Genomic DNA, 21,730 nt, shown 5'->3' with positions numbered 1-21,730 from the left:
TTTAAAGTTATATAGCAGAAAAATTCAGTATTTGAATTTAAGAGCTCTGACTCCAGAGCTGGCATTCCCATCCACTTCACTAAGAATTAGTTACAAACTTCATGCAACAGAGTATGTTTCAGGTTTTTATTTTGTCCAAATCTTTTCTTTGCTGATGCACTGTCATTTAAAACAAGTCTTAGGTAAGCAACCTCCTTAACTGTAAATAGTACTTTATTTAACTCCCCACTTGATAGAATGGCTATTTTTAGCTCTGCTAAAAGATAGGACTGTGTTGAAGGTTGAGTGGGTGATCAAATGGAAAATCGTGAGTTGGGAAAGTCATGTGGGATTATCTGGGGGAAGCTCAGGACATGAGGCACATGCAGCAATGCCTTTCTAATGTCAGCAGGAAGGGCTTAGAAGTTTTGCAAACATACGTGGATTTTTTAGATCTTAACCTCTGTTCAGAGTTTGTGTTCTTTTTTTCTTGAATGTCTCCTTGAACATGTGCCTGCGTCAGTACGAGTCACTAGCCCTGGGGAGGCAGAACATGATGGCAAGGAGAAAGTGGAGCATACAGCAAACTGCTGACGTAGAATTCAACTTAAAAGAGAAATGAATATGATTAATAGGACTTCTTACAAACTGGGGTGGGGGTAATTTCAAATTTACTGTAAGATTGTAAGAATACAGAAGACTTCCATAATACCCTTTACCCATTTCTCCAATTTTTACCACTTGTCACGTTTGCTTTTTTGGTCTAATACACACATGTGTATGTGTATATGTATACATATGTACAAATATAATTTTCAGAACCATTTGAAAAAGTGGAATGCATATATTCCCATTTAGCCTCTAGTATTTCAGAACGTAGTTATTAAGCACAGGGTTTTTTTTCCTGTATAGCTAGACAGTGCAATTGTGAAATTCAGAAAATCTAATATTGATAAAATAATTTTTAATGCCTATATTGCATTTCTGTCAGTTGCCTCATATCCTCCGTAGCATTTTTCTTTTCCTTTATAGGTGTAATCCAGGGTCATGAATTTTATTTAGTTGTCTTTTTAATGGTCTTTAGAATAATCCCTCAGCCTTTCATAGAATGAGAAACCTCAAAGAAGCCTGAATTGAGGGACAGTGTGAGAAACGGATTATGTATTTTTGGTAGGAAAATTAGATGTGTCCCTCTTGGTGTACCACATGGGAAGGTGCATTATGTTAGCTTGCTTATGACCTTTGTCACTTACCTAAGGTATAGTGTCTGCCAGTCTTCATTGCAATGTTATATTTTCCTTTGTAATTAATATTTGTGGGGAGAAACTTTATTTTAAAAATATCATTTTCCTACTTGCACCTTACAGATTGAACATCTGTTGATTGATTTTTGCCTGAATTGATTTTTATTATAATGGTTTCAAAATGGTGAATTTTAAAAAATTCCATCATTTCTTACATATTTAAAACATTCTGTTGAAAAAAAGTGGCATTTTTTTTTTGTTTTGTTTTTTTGTTTTTATCAGCATGGATACATGATTTCTCACTTAATGGGTTATAGTCCACAACTGTTGCTTATGCTCAGATTTTCTGAGATTTGGTCTGCCGGAATCTTTCAGCTGGCTTGTGTATCCTTTGACATGTCTCTGATCATTTATTAAGCAGTTCTTCTTCTCTGGCACAACAAGATGTTCTAGGTTCATCTTTTGTCTTTTCCCAAGCCTGGAATCAACCATTTTTTCATGGGGCTCTGGTTTTGCTTTTGGTGAGGATGGATATTTCAAAGTCAAGATCTGGATGCTAGTTAGACTCCTTCATGGTCACTGGAGTGTCCTTGTTTCTGGGTCTTTTCAGTGATGGGGTTAGAAAACCTATTTTAGAAGTAAATGGACTCAAAATTATGCCTCAAATTTTAATCCTGCCCCATAGGTTTTTTTTTTTTCCCTTGCCTTCCCCCATTTAAAAAAAAAAATATGTGTGTGTGTATATATATATATATATATATATATATATTTTGTATGTATGTATATATGTATATATGTATGTATATATGTGTGTATATATATATATATATATATATATATATATATATATTTTAAAGTTGATTATGAGAGAGAGCATGAGTGGGGAAGGGGCAGAGACGGGGAGAGAGAATCCCAAGCAGGCTCTGCACTGTCAGTGTAGAGCCTGATGTGGGGTGCAAACCCACAAACCAGAAGATCATGATCTGAAACCAAGAGTTGATGTTCAACTGACTGAGTTGCCTGGGTGCCCCTATTAAAATACTTTTTAAAATAAAATATTTACTCATTTGCTTAGTCCTACAATATATGCAAAATAGTTTCAGGATTGCTATATCCATATTATGAAGAACCTATTAAGAGTTCAAGATTGGTATGCATGTACACACATGTACATACACAAAGTATTCAGGTTACTTGAAATGGGTTCTTTCCTGTCCCTTTCCCCATTAGGTGATGGTTATTCATTTGAAATACTATTGAATCCACTTCTCTTTGAATTGAGTTTTCTCCGCATCATGTTCTAATTTTTTCTGAAAAAATAAAATATTAAAATGATTCAAAAGTATATTAAAAGACGTTCAGAGATCTGTCACTTTCTCCTGGCCCTCTATCCCATTACTCATTTCTCCCACTCCTTATAAGTAATCATTTTCATTAATTTCTGGCTCACCCTTTCAATGTTTATTTTTGCTAAGATAAGCAGGAGAAAAAAATGAAACATTCCAAGAGTTTGTATGTCATTCTTGTGCAGGGACTGTGTTAATCTTTTCTATATAGTTCCAATTTTAGTATATATGCTAAAGTGAGTACTTGATATCCTTTCAGTAGTGGCTAGAAGTCCAAGTAGGTTAGAGTAGGACAGTGTGGTATAGATTGACAAGGGTAAGGAAGAAGGATTCCATGATCAGGGAGTGGTGATATATAGGAGCATGGGCTTTAGAACTACACATGCCTGCTTTCAGTCTTAGTCCAACCACTTATTTACTTGGACAAATGATCTTTGATAAGTCATTAAGCTTCTCTGATCCTTCTCTCAAAAGGGAATATTAACACCTATTTCACAGGATTGTTGCAGGTATAAAGGAATGATCTATAAAAATCTGATACTGCTATTAAGTTATCAATTAGGAGTACTAACAAATCATCACATAATTAGATGAGCAGAGAACTGTATTTAATAGTACTACGTAGCTCTACATTTACACGGACTAAGAAGTTCACAGAGGTAAATGCCTGCCTTGAGAAACCATTCTCAGCCTAACTTTACACTTCAAGGAACTAGAAAAAGAACTAAATGAAACCCCAAGTTAGTAGATGGAAGGAAATAACAAATATTAGAGCAGAAATAGAGACTAAAAAGACAATGAAACAAAGAGCTGGTTCTTTGAAAAATAATTGACAGACCTTTAGCTAGACTCACAAAAAAGGACTCAAAATCAAATGAGAGATGTTACAGTGGAGCCATAGAAATGTAGAGGATAGTAAGAGACTGCTATGAACTATCCTATCTAACAAATTGGACAACGTAAGAAATGAGTAAATTCCTAGAAACCTACAACCTACCAAGACTGACGAAATAAAAAATCTGAACAGATGGATTCAGTCTCCTTGCTAGTCATCAAAAACTTCCCAACAAAAGCCCAGGACCAGATGGCTCCACTGGTAGATTCTACCAAGCCTTCAAAGAGAATAATTAATCCCAGTCCTTTTTAAACTCTTCCAAAAATTAGAGTGAACTCCTCCAAACTCCTTTTATGAAGCCAGAATTACCCTGATAGAAAAACCAGACAAGAATGCCCCAAGAAAAAGGCCAGTATTCCTAATAACATAAATACAAAAATCCTTAATATTAGCAAATCAAATTCAATATGTTAAAGGGATCATACATCATGGTCAAGTGGTATTTATTTCAGGGGTGATTAAACACCCATAAATCAGTGTGATATACCACATTAACAAAAGGATATAAACATTTTTTATCTCAATGGTTGAAGAAAAAACATTTGAAAGAATTCAAATGGTAAAAAAAAAAAAAACAACTCAACAAAGTGGTATAGAGGGAACATACCTCAACATCATAAAGGTCCTGTAGGACAAGCTCACAGCTAACATCATCCTTAAAGGAAAAACTTTCAGTTTTTCTCCACAAAGATCAGGAACAAGGCAAGCATGCTCTCTCTTGCCACTTCTATTCAACACAATATTGGAAGTTCTAGCCAGAGCAGTTAGGCCAGTAAAAGAAATAAAAGGCATCCAAATTGGAGAGGAAAAAGTAAATGGTCACTGCTTGAAGATGATATAGAAAACCTTAAAGACTTTATCCAGAAAACTGTTAGAAGTACTACAGTAAAGTTGCAGGATACAAAATTAATACACAAAAATCTTGCACTTTTATATGTGAATAATCTATCAGAAGAATCCATTCCATTTATAATTGTATCAAAAAGAATAAAATACCTGTGAGCAAATTTAACCAAGGGGAAAGACCAGTAATTGAAAACTCTAGGATGTAAGGAAGATACAAATGAAAAGCTATTTCATGTTCATGCCTTGGAAGAATTAATGTTGTTAAATGCTAACCAAAGCAATATTACAGAGTCAGTGTGATCCCTGTCAAAATTCCAATGGCACTTTTCACAGAAATACAATAGTCCTAAAATTCATATGAACTGTAGAAGACCTGGAATAGCTGAAGCAAGGTTGAGAAAGAACAAAGCTGGAGGCATCACACTCCCTGATTTCAAACTATATTACAAAGCTCTGGTAATTTAAAAAGTGTGGTATTGGCATAGAAACACTGATCACTATGGCAGAATACAGAGCCCAGAAATAAACTTTTGTGTATATAGTCAATTTATAATAAAGGAGCCAAGAATCTACAGTGGAGAAGGGATTCTCTTCAATAAATGGTGCTGGGAAAATTGGATAGCCATCTGCAAAAGAATGAAATTGGATCATTATCTCACATCATACACAAAAATTAATTCAGGATGGGCTAAAGACTTGAATTAAAACATGAAACCGCAGAACTCCTACAAGAAAACGTGGGGAGTAAGCTCTTTGACATAGGTTTTTGGTGATGATTTTTGAATCTGAAAACAAGCAAAAGCAAACAAGTTGGACTATATCAAACTAAAAAAAGTCTAATAAAAAATGGGCAAAAAAGCTGAATAGACATTTTTCCAAAGAAGACCTAGATGACTACCAGATACATGAAAAGATTTTTTTTTTTTGAAGTTTGTTTTGGGAGACTGCACGCATGAGTGGGGGAGGGACAAACAGGTAGGGGAGGGAGAATCCCAAGCCAACTCTGCACTGCCAGCATGGAGCCTGGAGGGGTGCTTGAACCCACGAACTGCGAGATCATGAACTGAAACCAAGAGTTGGACGCTTAACCGACTGAGCCACCCAGGTGCCCCCATGAAAAGATGTTCTAGGTTATTAATCATCAGGGAAATGCAAGTCAAAACCACAATGAGCTACCACCTCCACCTGTTAGAATGGCTATTACCAAAAAGACTAAAAATAACAAATGTTGATGAGGATGGGACGTTAAGGGAACCCTTGTAATACTGTTGATAGGAATGTAGCATGCAGTCACTATAGAAAACAATATGGAGTTTTCTTTAAAAAATTAAAAAACTACCATACAATTCAGCAATTCCACTTCTGGTATTTATCTGAAGAAAATGAAAACACTAATTTGGAAAGATAAATACACCATGCCTTTGTGTATGGTGTTCATTGCAGCTTTACAGTAGTCAAGATACAGAAGCAACCTAAGTGTCCATCAGTTGATAAATGGATAAAGATGTATGTATATATACACACAATGGAGCATTAGTATTAGCTGTATAAAAGAATTAAATCTTCCCAGTTTTGGCGGTATAGATGGACCTCAAGGGCATTATGGTAAGTGAAATGTCAGACCTATACTGTAGGATCTATGTTGAATCTAAAACATTTATGTGATTTCTTAAATTTGAATTAAAGTATGGTGTGGTTTTCACAGGTAAAACTTCTTGGGTAAAAGACAACAGACTTAAATATTTGTGATTTTAGCATCCAAGCCTAGATTTCCCAGAACCAGAGCATATAAATAACCTTATCAGAAAATTCAGAGTATACTTAAAACTAGAAATTCCCAGAATGGCTTAGGACTGGTTGGCAAACACTTATACAGAGGGACAGATGCTAAATATTCTAGGCTTTGTCATAATTTAGGGTCATGCAGTCTGTGGGTGCAACGTCTGTTTGAAGCCCAGTTCTTTTTGTTGTGTTCTTTTCATCAGTAATCATTGTACCTTGGTATCCTCATTTGTTAATGGAATGAGGCTTGTTGTGAGGACTAAGTGAAATAACTGTTTATAATTAAGAATGTTACATTATCATGAGCATAGTCTGAGGACAGTGTTAGGATCAGCAGCACAGATCTCAAACTTGCTGACCATGGCAGCAGGGCGTGCAGCTCAAACAACCTTGAATGTGATACCTAAGATTTTGAGGAGGGTGGGATGCTGCCCTAGAGTTCTGGTGTCTGTGATTAGCAGGTTTTATAAGTATATGCAATGAAATAACGGAGAATAATAATTCTCTGAGGTGGCTAGGATCCTCTGAGTTTAATAATGCTGTAAATCCTATCTTTTAAAAATTTGTCTTCTCTGCTTTTTTGCAGTATCAAGATGAGATAAAACCAGATTAGACAAAGTTTTAAGTGTTACAGAGGATGTTAAGTGACTCACTAAATATAAGCATGGCATTAATATCTTTTTTCCATCCTTTGTGTTCGAGTAGCATTTTTAGCAAGGTTACTAATCTCTGTCATGTTATAATATGATTATCAAAGCATATATTCCAGAAACTTGTCTCAATTACTACCTCATTCTTTATTTTATGAACTTAAGAGGCTAAAGCTTAGGTAACCCACAATGTCTATAATCTGTGTCTTCCACTTCTGTATTCACCTTATGGTGTTCAGGTTTCTTACACCGATTTTCCTGTCTCTTCATCCCAGATCCTTATCTGCTACTTCTGATTATTTACCTGTGCTTTGATGTTTTTCTTGCCCACCTGGATTCTCGCCTTGCTACTTGGACTTCTGGTAACTGCCTTTCCTCCTTCTGTCTAGACACTCTTCTAGTGACTTCTGTGACTACTCCTAGGCCCAAGACAGTGTAGATTTTTGTTCCTCTGACCTTTAATTTATTAGTAAGATTTATACATGTCTGTAAAGTTTTTCATTTAATTAATTTTATATACTACGTATTAATAAAACTGACAAGTCTTAACATGTGATAGGACACTGAAATTTGTGTGTTGTTCAAAGGAAAAAAAATAGGTTCAGAAGGTATGAAGAGATAGATGAGAGTAAAATTTAAGAAGGCAATATTTATGTATAGATTTTCACACTCTCTAATGGCTTAAGAATGGGTAGATAACAGGATATTTAATAGTTTTTTTTGTTTCTTTAGACTCTAGTCTTCTTAAAAATCTTGTTTATTTTTCTGTGACCTTTTAGAAATTCCAGTTGTACTTAGTGGTTGCTGTGGTTACTCTTAATTCTGTTAACTTGTAATGTTAATATGGACCCCTAATAAAACAGTGTCAGATTATAAATTTCTCATTTATTTTATAATTGATTATTCGTAATGATAATGAGCTCTGAATTGGTATTATTTCACTTGCATAAAGCATATTAATAGTTACTATTATAATGAACATAGCATTGTTCTTAAAATTTGGGGGTGAAATAGAAGCCTATTGTGAATTTTGGTATATAGTAATAAAACTTAAAAATGCCCAACCTTCCCAGGTTACCCTTTTACAATTTTCTTTTTTCTAATGATAATTATAGAGATGCTGGGGTACATGAGTTTTGCTCTTAACTCTTAGATGCAGTGATCATACTGTGGATTCAGAAGAAGTTATTACTCCACTTGGTAAGAGTAGGGAATGCGTATGATTTTTTTTTTAAATATGAAATTTATTGCCAAATTGGTTTCCATACAACACCCAGTGCTCATCCCAACAGGTGCCCTCCTCAATGCTCATCCCCCCATCAACCCTCCCTCCCACCCCCCATCAACCCTCAGTTTATTTTCAGTCTTTGAGTCTCTTATGGTTTGCTTCCCTCCCTAACTTTTTTTTCCCCCTCCCCCTCCCCCATGGTCTTCTGTCAAGTTTCTCAGGATCCACATAAGAGTGAAAACGTATGGTATCTGTCTTTCTCTGTATGACTTATTTCACTTAGCATAACAGTCTCCAGTTCCATCCATGTTGCTACAAAAGGCCATATTTCATTCTTTCTCCTTGCCAAGTAGTATCCCATTGTATGTATAAACCACATCTTCTTTATCCATTCATCAGTGGATGGACATTTAGGCTCTTTCCATAATTTGGCTATTGTTGAAAGTGCTGCTATAAACATTGGGGTACAAGTGCCCCTATGCATCAGCACTCCTGTATCCCTTGGGTAAATTCCTAGCAGTGCTACTGCTGGGTCATAGGGTAGATCTATTTTTAATTTTTTGAGGAACCTCCACACTGTTTTCCGGGGTGGCTGTATCAGTTTGTATTCCCACCAACGGTGCAAGAGGGTTCCTGTTTCTCCACATCCTCTCCAGCGTCTATAGTCTCCTGACTTGTTCATTTTGGCCACTCTGACTGGCGTGAGGTGATATCTGAGTGTGGTTTTGATTTGTATTTCCCTGATGAGGAGTGACATGAGCATCTTTCCATGTGCCTGTTGGCCATCTGGATGTCTTCTTTAGAGAAGTGTCTATTCATGTTTTCTGCCCATTTCTTCACTGGATTATTTGTTTTTCGGGTGTGGAGTTTGGGGAGTTCTTTATAGATTTTGGATACTAGCCCTTTGTCCGATATGTCATTTGCAAATATCTTTTCCCATTCCGTTGGTTGCCTTTTACTTTTGTTGATTGTTTCCTTTGCAGTGCAAAGATAAAAAGCTTCATGAGGTCCCAATAGTTCATTTTTGCTTTTAATTCCCTTGCGTTTGGAGATGTGTCAAGTAAGAAATCACTGAGGCTGAGGTCAGAGAGGTTTTTTCCTGCTTTCTTCTCTAGGATTTTGATGGTTTCGTGTCTCACATTCAGGTCCTTCATCCATTTTGAGTTTATTTTTGTGAATGGTGTAAGAAAGTGGTCTAGTTTCATTCTTCTGCATGTTGCTGTCCAGTTCTCCCAGCACTATTTGTTAGAGACTGTCTTTTTTCCATTGGATATTCTTTCTTGCTTTGTCAAAGATTAGTTAGCTATACTTTTGTGGGTCCAATTCTGGAGTCTCTATTCCATTGGTCTATGTGTCTGTTCTTGTGCCAATACCAAGCTGTGTTGATGATCACAGCTTTGTTGTAGAGGCTAAAGTCTGGGATTGTGATGCCTCCCGCTTTGGTCTTCTTCTTCAATATTACTTTGGCTATTGAGGGTCTTTTGTGGTTCCATACAAATTTTAGGGTTGCTTGCTCTAGCTTCGGGAAGATTGCTGGTGCAATTTTGATTGGGATTGCGTTGAATGTGTAGATGGCTTTGGGTAGTATTGACATTTTAACAATATTATTTCAATCTATGAGCACAGAATTTTTCCATTTCTTTGTATCTTCTTCAATTTCCTTCATAAGCTTTCTATAGTTTTCAGCATACAGATCTTTTACATCTTTGGTTAGGTTTATTCCTAGGTATTTTATGATTCTTGGTGCAATTGTGAATGGGATCAGTTTGTTTGTCTTTTGGTTGCTTCATTATTAGTGTATAAGAATGAAACTGGTTTCTGTACGTTAATTTTGTATCCTGTGACTTTGCTGAATTAATGTGTCAGTTCTAGCAGACTTTTGGTGGAGTCTATCAGGTTTTCCATGTAGAGTATCATGGCATCTGCAAAAAGTGAAAGCTTGACTTCATATTTGCCAATTTTGATGCCTTTGATTTCCTTTTGTTGTCTGATTGCTGATGCTAGCACTTCCAACACTGTGTTAAACAACAGTGGTGAGAGTGGACATCCCTGTAGTGTTCCTGATCTCGGGGAAAGCTCTCAGTTTTTCCCCATTGAGGATGATATTAGCTGTGGGCTTTTCATAAATGGCTTTTATGATGTTTAAGTATTTTCCTTCTATCTCGACTTTCTCAAGGGTTTTTATTAAGAAAGGATGCTGAATTTTGTCAAATGCTTTTTCTGCATTGATTGACAGGACCATATGGTTCTTTTCTTTTATTAATGTGAATAAAATGTGGTTCTTTTATTTGTGAATGTTGAACCAGACCTGCAGCCCAGGAATGAATCCCACTTGATCATGGTGAATAATTCTTTTTATATGCTGTTGAATTCGATTTGCTAGTATCTTGTTGAGAATTTTTACATCCATATTCATCAGGGATACTGGCCTATAGTTCTCTTTTTTTGCTGGGTGTCTGGTTTGGGAATCAAAGTAATGCTGGCTTCATAGAATGAGTCTGGAAGTTTTCCTTCCCTTCCTATTTTTTGGAACAGATCTTTCCAAGCTTCAATTTTTCAGTCTATGGTCTGAGGCTCTGCTAAAGGTTGTTGAAATTAAATGAGATGGCAAATGTAAAGTGCTTAGTTTAGAGCTCAGCATATGTAACAACACTTACTATAGAAGCAGGAGAGTAACACCTTAATGATTCTTAGGGGAGTAACCCAGAGGATTTGAGAAGTTTCTTGGAGGAGGTATGATGACTGATGGAGCAGAATTCTGAATGAGGTATGGTGGTTGTCCTTTGTTGCCTGGTCTTTATCTTTAACTGAGCATTAAGCTGCATTGTGAATATGTCAATACGTATAATGTCTCGGGGGCATAAAAAGCAATGTTATACAGTTCCATTTTGTATTAAGTGTTATCCTTAATTTTCTTTCAGAGAATTAAAGATGGTAGCCTAATTGACTCCATTAAAACCATCTGTGTGGGGGATCATATTGAATCCATAAATGGAGAAGATATCATTGGGTGGCGTCACTATGATGTTGCTAAAAAGTTAAAGGAATTAAAAAAAGATGAACCCTTTACCTTGAAGTTAATAGAACCTAAGAAGGCATTTGGTAAGTTTGGGTGTGTGTATGTGTGTGAGGTGTTCCCTTCCCTGGCTTGTCTTTCTAAGGGTAGTGAGCACTGAGATGTGGTGCCATGTGATTTAGTATATCCATTAAGGATATAGAGAATGAGAGCACTACTTATAAGGGAAACAACTATTCAAGGAGAAAGAATTGCCTAAAAGGACATTTTCTGAAGGACCTTTGGAGTTACAAAGTCTGATGTCGAGTGACTTTGTGGCTGTTCCAGACTGTAAGAACGGCACATTGTAATACATTCATCTTGCTGAGGAGTAAAATTTTTGACTGGGCTCTCTAAGCCATAACTATTGTCCGTGGACCTTAACAGCAAAAACTTTTGGTTACACATAGAATTGGTATTTAAAATAGTTATCTAGTCTATTTTAAAGACTTCAATACTTTTTCGCCATTAGCATTTTGAATTTGGCAGCATGGGATGGTATGAAATTACTTCCACTTTGGTGTGACATCTGTACTTGCTTGGTTTTAGCCATGGCAGCTGTGTTCCAACTGTTCAAACCCCTAGGGCTATCTCATCTACAGGAAAATGTGCCAGCTTCTCCTGACTATCCAGCACTATTTTAATAAGCCAAATGACGGCCTCTGGTGTTCATCGGTGTTGAAATATCTTTAGCAGAATCATTCTAGGCTGCCCTTACTCATCCATGACCCCACCCAACTTCTGTTTTTCCCTTTGCTCACAGAACATAAATATTCCTTATAGTTTGCTTCTAATGGATATTTTCTCAGGGCAGTAAATAAAAATGATGGGAGAATGCAGTGGGTCTGGGGAATTACATTTCCCCTCCCTTAACAAGTAAGCGACAGATACTATCCATATGGAAGTGGAATTCTTCTCTGCTTCCTAGCGATTCTGTGCCATTTAATAGAAATACGGTGTAGGTTATATTACTTGTAGGAGTGGGGTTACATAGATGTAAGAAAAGAATGTCTTGCACTGAGCAATGTACAGAATTAGTGAACCACTGTATTGTATACCTGAAACTAATATAACACTGTATGTTAACTATACTGGAATTAAAATAACTTAAACTAACAAACATTGGGGGTGGGGGGAAAGAATCCCTTATTCCAGTGCTGCTCCTGGAAAGACCATCCTAGGAGACCATGCTATCGATACTGTGATTCTGTGTGGTGTGCAACCAAGCTTCTGAGTACACTTGTCACAGAGGAAGGCGGGCACACTCAGGTTTCTGTCCACCTCCTTGTGAACTGGCTTTGTTTGCTACCCAGTTCCCCAGATCATAATCTATAAACTGATTGGATATAAGCAGTTTGATTTTAGACTTTTCATAAATCAGTTCTTCTCTTAGTACAACTCAAGGAATATAATTTTTTCCTACATTTGTCTCTAACACATAATCTGTTTTTCAGAATTAATCTCTATTTTTACCTATTGTCTGCATTGAAATCTTGTGGTCCCTGTATCTTCGTAGAAAGTTGCTGATATACATTAACTTGGATGCTTGGTTGATATTAGTCTTGGATGTTACAGAGGTCATTGTATTTAGCTATTATTGCTCCATGATTAGATTTTTTCCCTTTCAATACCAGAGACACATGTATAGATGGATAAACCCCCACACTGCCTTATGTGCTAGCTACTATTGAACCTGCTCTCTATTGCTCCTATGAATTCCGTGTACACATTTGAGGACACTGGGTAGGATTTTCCTAGTGGGGGTATATCATTTCTGTATCCCAAATTCTGGTGGTGCTGTGGTTAGGACATGTGGTTAGGACATGTAGAAATTGATTTTGGAGTAATGATAGGTTTTATTTTCCAAAGTTACTGTGGCAGCTTAACTCTACTTAAATCTGCTGATCAATATGCATTATCTCCTCTGGGTTGGTACTTGACTTTGGGCCATAGCCTGGGGGTTTTTCTCTGAGAAATAGGCCTTGCTACTCTGTCCTTCAGCCTTTAATTTTGCTGCTTTTGCCTCTGCGATAAAGGCAGTAGTAGTTGTTTCTTTTCTTTGACTTCATCCCAGTGCTTGGTGCTTTTCCCAGAAGGGAGTATACATCAAGAGGTACTTAGGGGATCTAGCTTCCCCCAGTTCTCTTGGTTCTGATCTTATTTTTTGCTGTTTCCTTCTATCCTGGATCTTATAGCATTGTCATTGATGGATTGATTCAGATTCATTGTCCTTCATGATTATCTGACTTTGTTGTCTTGGATTCCCACAGAAGAAAAGGCCACTGTAGGTGAGGCAGAACGTTCTCATCTCTGTGATCAGATAGGCTGCCTAGGCTGAAGTGAAGTCATTTCTAGGATTATACTGAAAGCTGTCGAAATAGCCATACACTCTAGTATTTTGATGTTTGCCTACCAACTTCCCTAAAGATTTAGCCTGGGGAGGCATGTGGACTGGGTTCCAGAATGCAAGGAGGAAGAGTGCAGTTGGCTGCTTTGCAATGGTGTAATAAAGATGATGAATGCAACTTTCAGACATGGATGGGGGAATCCTTACAGCCTGCTCCCATTTTCATAGGTCCACCACATCCCACTTCTGGGGCCATTATATGTGCCAAGATTCTTTGAGAGCTACAGAATAAACACTTCCTAGTTTATTGAAAACCCATTTTGTTTGTTTTTTTTAGAAGACTATCAGGTCTCAGAAACAGACTGTGTCAGTCAAGCCTTGGGAAGGTCAGGAGCTAAGGCCATTTCAGGGATGTTTGAACCAGGCACCTTTCATGGCACCGAATTAACTCCCTTTAGGTATTTCCTATCTTCATGTTTCTCCACTGAGGATTCAGATTCCTCAGAGAGGGAGGGACACTGATTAAGTCATGTTCCATCTTGATAGTGAGGAAGGCAGTCTTACATGATCAGTAGGCCCACCAAAATCATACAGGACAGGAGGGAGAGGTTTCCTTTTGGGTAGGAAAAAGTAGCAGATGTTCATTTTGCCATTTCTCCTAAGTTATTACCTTGTTTAGTGGAGTGTGTTGGTTTTCTCTTGACTTTGAATCTGACCGTGCCCATGCATGATACTATGAGGCTGGGTGTGTAGAATGGATATGGAGGGGGGTGCCTGGGTGGCTCAGTCTGTAAAGCATTTGACTCTTGATCTCAGCTCAGATCTCAATCTCAGGGTCGTGAATTCAGGCCCTGTGTTGGCTCCAGGCTGGGCGTGAAGCCTACTTAAAAAAAAGAATAGATGTGGAGGGAGGCAGGATATTGTCAATTGGCTTTGCATGTCTGGTCTTAAGGATTTTTTTTTTTTTTTTTTTTTTTTAATTTTAAGTAATCTTTACACCCAGCATGAGGCTTGCTCAAATTCAACACCCTGAGATCAGGAGTCTCATGCTCTACCAACTGAGCCAGACAGGCACCCTGCATCAAGCTTTCTTTTAGGGAAAGGGTGAAAGCGACATTCTTAGTGCTGGTCACCAGATTTGGAAAGGACAACAATCCAGATTTGGACTATACTTCTGAGAAGATCTTTCATTTATTGTCTCCCACAGATAAGAATCTGCTGTGTTCTGGGAACTCCATTAGGCACAGTGGATACTAAGAAAGAAGGCTATAGTTCTTACCTTTTGAGGAGTTCACAGTTTAGCAGGAGGCTGTTATTCAGTGAATTTTGCCCCCTAAAATTCATGTGTTGAAATCCTAATCTCCACTACCTCAAAATGTAACTGTATTTTGAGATAAGGTCTTTAAGGAGGTAATTAAATTAAAATGAGATCATTTAGGGTGAGCCCTGATCCAATATGACTGGTATAAGAAGAGGAAATTTGGACATAAATACACATAGTGAGAGAATGCCATGTGACCATGAAGATCTCTACGAGTCAAGAAGAGTGGTCTTAGAAGAAAGCAACCTTGGTGTTGGCTTGATCTCGGACTTTTCTAGAACTGAGAAAATGATTTCTTATGTTTAAGATAGGTGGTCTTTTGTACTTGCCCTAGGAAACTAACACAGAAGCCAATAGGCTTAAAAAAAAAAAATCACAGTGCAAATTCTTTGACTATAGCAGTATGGGCTTCCTAGTAATCTAGAAGGTACAGGTGGGGTATCTTAGCTGTCCTTTGGCCTTGGGTATATGGCAAGAACATCCTGATGTTTTCATTCAATAGATGTTTGATCAGTTAGTACATGTTGGTCTTAGGATATTAATCGCTGATATAGTTTCTTGAGAGTCCACTGTATTCCATCACGATATTACCTGCTTGGTCTGTCTGTGAAAAAGATCTAATTCTTACCTTTAAGAAGCTCAGATCTAGTGGGAAGAGATGGATATGAAAAGAAAGAAATCCAATAGAGTGTTAGAGGTGCTAACATGTATTGGAGGCATAAAAGTGGGAGACATCAGGTCTACCTAAGAGTTGAGGAAAAGCTTTCTGGAGAAAGGATTTGAGCTGAATCTTAAAAGAGGTGTGCTCAGTAAACAAATTAGGAAAGGTTGTCCCAGGAAGTGAGAATACAATAAGGGTGCGGAGGCATGGGGCAGTATCCTATGTTTGGGAATAAGCATGTATGTCAGTGTGATTCCAATAGAGGTTATAGGTGGTTGTGTGGCAAGAGACAAAGCTCAAGGGTCAGTAGAGACCAAATAATCAAGACCCTTATATGTGAAGATAAAGAGTGGGCAATGAAGGGGCTTAAGCAGGAGAGTGACATGATGAGACTTGGCTTTTAGACAGTTTGGAGACTGTGTCAAAGCGGCGGGTGGTTTATGAGATAGTGGTCAACGAAATCCATGAAGATTCTATTGTGTAGGTTGCAGAGAGAGAAGGCGAAATCCTGAATTAAGGTAGTACCGGTAGGTATGGAGATGAGAAATGGTTCCGAGGAATAGACAGTGGCATGCTGGAGCCATTTGTGCACATCTCTCCCAAACTCCACATTTAGTGACATCATTTACATCACAGACAGAAAAGTGCTGGAAATCAGGACTTTTTTTTTTTTTTTTTAAGCTTGGAGAGCTGATGGTTAAACATTTATCTGTGTACTAGTGAATATTAAGAAGGTAGAATTGGCAACTCATTGTAGAGGTAAAAGATATTGCAAATGATGACCCACAGATGTGGCTTGGGTGAGGGATTGTAGTGCCATTCTTTAAGATGAGGAAAACTGGAAGAGAAACAGATTTGGGTGAGAAGATAGGGAAGAGAGACTGTACTTACAGTATAATTTTGGGCCTGAGGAATTTGAAACTTGTGGGAAAATTTAGTTGGCAATGTGTAAGAGGTAGACAGGTGTTGAGAACTGGAGCCTCGGGGATGGGATTTAGGAGTAATTTCAAGCTGTGGAAATCCCATCACTCAGAGTAGTAAGAGAAAAAGATCAAACCTAGAGCTGTGGGGGAAGCCCAGCCTTTCCGGAGTAGAGAGAGGAGGGGCCAGCACAGTGAGGAATGGCCAGACCTGGAGGAGACAGCTTTTGGATGCCCTTTCCCTAAGCACTCAAGAGCCCAGTACTTGTCCCAAGAGCAGATGCTCCACTGCAGCTTTTCCTGAGTTGGCGGTGGGGCTCTGAGGGGGAGCTAAAGGCTATTTTAAGACACACCCTCAGATTCTCCTGTGTTGATCAGAGTTTAAATCACTGTTCATCCAGTGGATCTCAACCAGTATGTTTAAAACACCAAGTAGGGGCACCTGGGTGGCTCAGTCTGTTAAGCGTCTGACTTCGACTCAGGTCATGATCTCAGGGTTTGTGAGTTTGAGTCCTGAATTGGGTTCTCTGCTGTTAGAGCAGAGCCTGCTTTGGATTCTCTGTCCTCTTCCATTTGCCACTCCCCTGCTCATTTTCTATCTTGGTCTGTCTCTTTCAAAAATAAACATTACAAAAAAACCCCAAAACACAAAGTAGAATAGAATCGGAAACTTTATAGTCCTTTGTGCCTAGTAAGGGTAGGTTACACTGTACGTGTCAGTTACGTTTTGTATATTTGTGTTTCAATTATGTATATATTTGTAATTGTGTTATGATATGTGTATTTGTCACTGTGGGTCATAGTAAAAAAGTGATAAAAATGGAAGCCACTGGTTTAAATGATTCCCTTGTTAAAAATTTGTAGCTTGAGAAATCTTTCCCATACCTAACATGGTTTCTCCTGGTCAGCTGCTTTCTGATCCAAATTTTTCTCCTTCTAGCCATGAGTTGATGGCAGCCTTCCCAGTCCTTATCAAGTATCGGGTGGAATGTCTCTAGTGATATTTTTTTTAGGGCATGGCTCACTTCCTTTCCCTTTTTGCCAATGAAAAGGAACATGTCTCCACAATGAGCTCAACACTGCAGGGTTTGCCCTGTAAACCTAGACTTTCCCAAGGCTGTGAAAACCCACTCTTCCATTTAGCTGGCTCTAAGACTAGACTAGTTCAACTGGTTTGTTTCCTGTGCGGCCTTTTAGCTGCAGAAAAATAACTGTTAAATCTCTGAAACTTTGGTTGTTTTACTTGGATGATTCTCTATGTATCCCAGAGAAGTTCTTTAATTTGTAATTGTTGCCCTTTATGGAAAGATGTTTGTGGAAGAAGGCCTGAAGTGTTTTTTGTAAATTGTTTTCAAAATCAGAAAGGGAGTTAAAAGAAAAGGTGTACCTCCTAAAGCATTAATAGTCTTTGCTTTGGGGTTAGATTTTGTAACAGATCTCCGGGCTATGTCTTCTTTTAGAGGCTTCATTTCTGTGCTATGTGTCTATCAGAATAGGATGTTCAGTATGTGAAGTACGTCTGAGTCCTTTGAGTCATTCACAGCTGGAAAACTCGGACCTCATCTGTGTGATTCAGCTTCACTGATGTGCTCCTTTTCAAAGACTAAGTCTATTTGATATTAAGACAGAAACTTTGGCTTTTAAGTTTTAGATGACTTTTTAGATAGTATTTTTTAAGTGTTTGAAATGTCTATTTTTCATGGTATTTCTAGTGAAAAAGTTTCAACCAACAAGTGCTTTTAGTGCCTTTTCATGTATACTGAATTTTACAAAACATACTGGGGAATATGATAAAAGTTACTGAAGAGAAAGTACAAGTAATTAAGTATATAGACTGTCACGTTTGGACTGTGTGATCATGTGGCATTGGATTAAACTTTGTGACTTGGTTTCTTCATACAAAAAGTGAAAATGATAATAGTATTTATCCTATCAGGCCACTGCGAAGGTTAAATGATTAAATACATGAAAAAAGAACAGAACAGTCCCTGACACCTAGTAAGTATTCAATATAAGTTTTATTACTATTCTTATGAAGGTGGAACCTTTCTGTAAGGGGTGATTTTAGGAACAAGACAAACACATGTGAAACTTGAAAAGTAATGGAGATGAGTTGGTGATTAGCACGTTATTTGTTGGGAACTCTGGCACGGTTCCAGATCTCGAAAAGACTGACGATGATATCCTATCTTCTATCAATGAGATATATCTGTATTTCCTTATAGTAGCTGCCTGCCATTCACTTTTCTAAGTACTTTCTATGTTGGAAATCACTTAATCCTTTCAACCATGCTAGAAGATGAAGCAGTTTGTCCAAGGTTTTAGACTAGTGAGTGATGGAGGAAGCCTTCTAACCCATGCAGTGAGCCTTCAGAGCCAGCTTTCTAACAACTGTTGCAGATACGTTTGTATGTTTGCTGTCCTCAAGGAGCTTCCAATTTATAGGAGGCAGATATATTAAGAATCAAATAATTCTATTAATAGCAGTAAGGTACCATTTATTGAAGGCTTATAGGAAGCAATAAAGAGCATAGACTGAGACAAATTGCTTGGGTTTAATTCCTATCTCTGCTGCTTGTTATCTATGTGATTTTGGACCATGTACTCCCTCTGTTCCTGTTTACTTATCTATAAAGCCTTGTGAGGATTAGATGAGTTAATATATGTAAAGTACTTAGAATAGTGCTTGGCACATAGTGCTACATAAATGTAAGTCATTACTAATAGGACTGTTATGGCCTGATTTAATCATCATGCCATTCCTGAGAGAGTTTTTCAGATAAGTAAACTGAGACTTTGGGCAGTTATTTTTTTTTTTTTTTTTTTTTTTTTTATTTTTTAATTTTTTTTTCAACGTTTTTTATTTATTTTTGGGACAGAGAGAGACAGAGCATGAATGGGGGAGGGGCAGAGAGAGAGGGAGACACAGAATCGGAAACAGGCTCCAGGCTCCAGGCTCCGAGCCATCAGCCCAGAGCCTGACGCGGGGCTCGAACTCACGGACCGCGAGATCGTGACCTGGCTGAAGTCGGACGCTTAACCGACTGCGCCACCCAGGCGCCCCGAGACTTTGGGCAGTTAAATACCTTGCTGAGGTCACCCAACGGTGGATAGGGAGTGCAAGTACAGTACTCCATTCCTGTTTGCTCCTGAGGCTTGTATTAACATTGGATGTTACTGCCTTTCTAGAATACAACACAAGCCAGGGTATGTGCTAGAAAAACATTTAAAGTGCAGTTCAGCTGAGAGCTGACTGTCCATGACTGGGAAGGGTTCTAAAGCTTTGAGAGTGATGGGGGCTGGGAGAAATGGTAAGATTGGGAAGGAACTTCCCCAAAGAGAAAGCCATGGTTTTTGGTAGGTTCCACCAGAATCAGGGACCAGGGTCCTATTTCCATGTAACTCCCCATAAGAGGTGACAGGATGCCTGATAGAGTTCCATAGGATATTAGAGACTTAAGAACTGTGGTCTTGTGGGGCACCTAGGTGGTGGCTCAGCTGGTTGAAAATCCACCTTTGGCTCAGGGCATAATTCTGCGGTTGGTGAGTTCAAGCCCCTCATCGGGCTTGCTACTGTCAGCGGAGAGCCTGCTTCAGATCCATCGTCCCCCTCTGTCCCTCCTGCTTGTGTGCTCGCTATCTAAAAACAAAAACAAAAGAACCTTCCAAAGAACAAAACTGTAGCCTTGCAGGCTTGAGGTCAAGATTGCCCTGTGTCCTGGGCTTAGGCTACAAGTGGACATACTGACTTGGACATAGTTTCAGACTGTAGGGTTTTTGTTGGACTGAGCCCATTCGCAGCCCTCTTGATGCTCAGAGAGGGAAGAGAGACTTCAAAAACAAAGCTAAGGCTCGGTTTCTCACCAGGCCTCTGGAATGAGGGGCTCTGAATCCTGTTCAGTCTGACCTTTCTTATACCCAAAATTGTGGAGTAAAAATTTAAATCCGCTTCAGAAATTTAAATTGATGTTCAGAGAAGGGAAAGGTAGGTAGGTGAAATCTTCCTAGGGAAGATTTGCATTTGAACTTGGTCTTGGTAGATGGGAGGAAAAGTATAGACAGGGTTTTCTGTGGGAAGTGTTGAGAACAGTGAAGAGCCTGGGCTTGTAGGAACTGCAGCAAATCAGGCTGCAGAAGCAGTTCTGGGTTATTATAAGAAGAGCTCCAAAAACTAGGTGGGGAATCTGAGCTTGTTTTTGAGGGAGAGAGGGAGTCCTTTAGGTATTAGAACTGAAGAATGACATGAAATAGATTTTGGGGATTTAAGCCTGAAAATCAATGTGGCTGGATTTTATAGAGAAGAAACTGTATAGGAGGCTGCAGCAGCAGTCTGGGAGTAAATAAGGGCTGGGATTAGGGGCAGCAGTAGGGATTTGAAGGAGAGAAAGAAGCCTGAGTAATATTGCCAAGGCAAACATGGTTGTCAGGAGTTGGATTGATGCTGCTTAAAGGAGAAGAGAGAAGAGAAAGTTCAGAAGAAACAAATGTCACTCCCAAGATGTCTATCCTTGGAGCCTGTGTAATAAGAGTGATGACTGGAAATGAGGCAGTTTGGATGTAGAATTGGTTTGAGGGAAAGTTAGGGAGAGATGTTCAGTTTTAGATACTTTGCATTTTATCTGACAGTGGCACTCGTGTGTGTGTGTGTGTGTGTGTATGTATATATGTGTATACGTATATACATACATATGTATATACACGTATTATATGTGTGTGTGTGTGTGTGTGTGTGTGTGTGTGTGTATACACAGGCAAAGGCTTAAGGTCTTCACAATGATAAATTTAGGGGGTAGAACATGTCGCTTAATCATCTTTTTATGTCACAGAATTTGTTCTGCCCTTCTATCTAGCTGGATGTTGGTTTGGCATTTGCCACTAAGATACTATGGGAGAAGATAAATAAAGAGCCAAATTCTCTTTTGTGGGGTGTGGTAGATGTGTTGAATACTGAGTGTAACTGATAAATGCGTTTTCAGCGTAAGACTTAGCTGGATAAAGACCCAAGCTAAATACGCACTCTTTTATTGTAGTTGTAAACTCTCCTTAAAAGAAAATTTATTAAATGCTGACATTTTTAATTGGGAAAAGTGAAATTACAATCTATAGTATTAAGAACTTTGTAATCCCAAGGCACTTACTTTAAACAGAGATTGGTTTCTTAGAACTATAATGTTTCAGGAACACTTGGAATTAATAACTGTGAATAAAAGACAGATTAAGTTTTCAACTGTTCTTAAGCTTAGTCCTAGCACTGTAGGAGGAAGGGGGCAAAAATGCTACAATGTAAGTGGCTTCCTTAATATGGCTGCACAGTATGAATATAATGTAATTTATTAGAGTGGTGCCTGGGTGGCTCAGTTGATTAAGCACCCGACTCTTGGTTTTAGCTTAGGTCACAATCTCACAGTTCGTGAGTTCAAGCCCCACATCGGGCTCTGTGCTGATGGCATAGAACC

At 38.4% G+C, this 21,730-nt stretch overlaps 1 protein-coding gene and 1 non-coding gene across 4 annotated transcripts in view; one reads left to right on the top strand and one right to left on the bottom strand.

Moving 5' to 3' along the window:
• GIPC2 (GIPC PDZ domain containing family member 2) overlaps positions 1–21,730 on the top strand; it is a 191,279-nt gene that overhangs the window by 30,424 nt on the left and 139,125 nt on the right. For all 3 annotated transcript variants that reach the window (XM_060625306.3, XM_060625304.3, XM_060625307.3), the window contains exon 3: positions 10,892–11,072. In XM_060625306.3, coding sequence (XP_060481289.2) covers positions 10,892–11,072 — 181 coding nt within the window. The remainder of the gene's footprint in view (positions 1–10,891; positions 11,073–21,730) is intronic.
• On the bottom strand, positions 2,710–2,813 carry LOC132673996 (U6 spliceosomal RNA). Its single transcript, XR_009608325.1, has one exon. It is a non-coding gene; the product is annotated as a U6 spliceosomal RNA (small nuclear RNA).

Source organism: Panthera onca, chromosome C1 (assembly GCF_046562875.1).
Source record: "Panthera onca isolate mPanOnc1 chromosome C1, mPanOnc1 haplotype 2, whole genome shotgun sequence".
In the NCBI taxonomy this organism is placed as follows: Eukaryota; Metazoa; Chordata; class Mammalia; order Carnivora; family Felidae; genus Panthera; species Panthera onca.
Note: the sequence above shows the minus strand (reverse complement) of the source record. Positions and strands in the feature narration are given on the sequence as shown.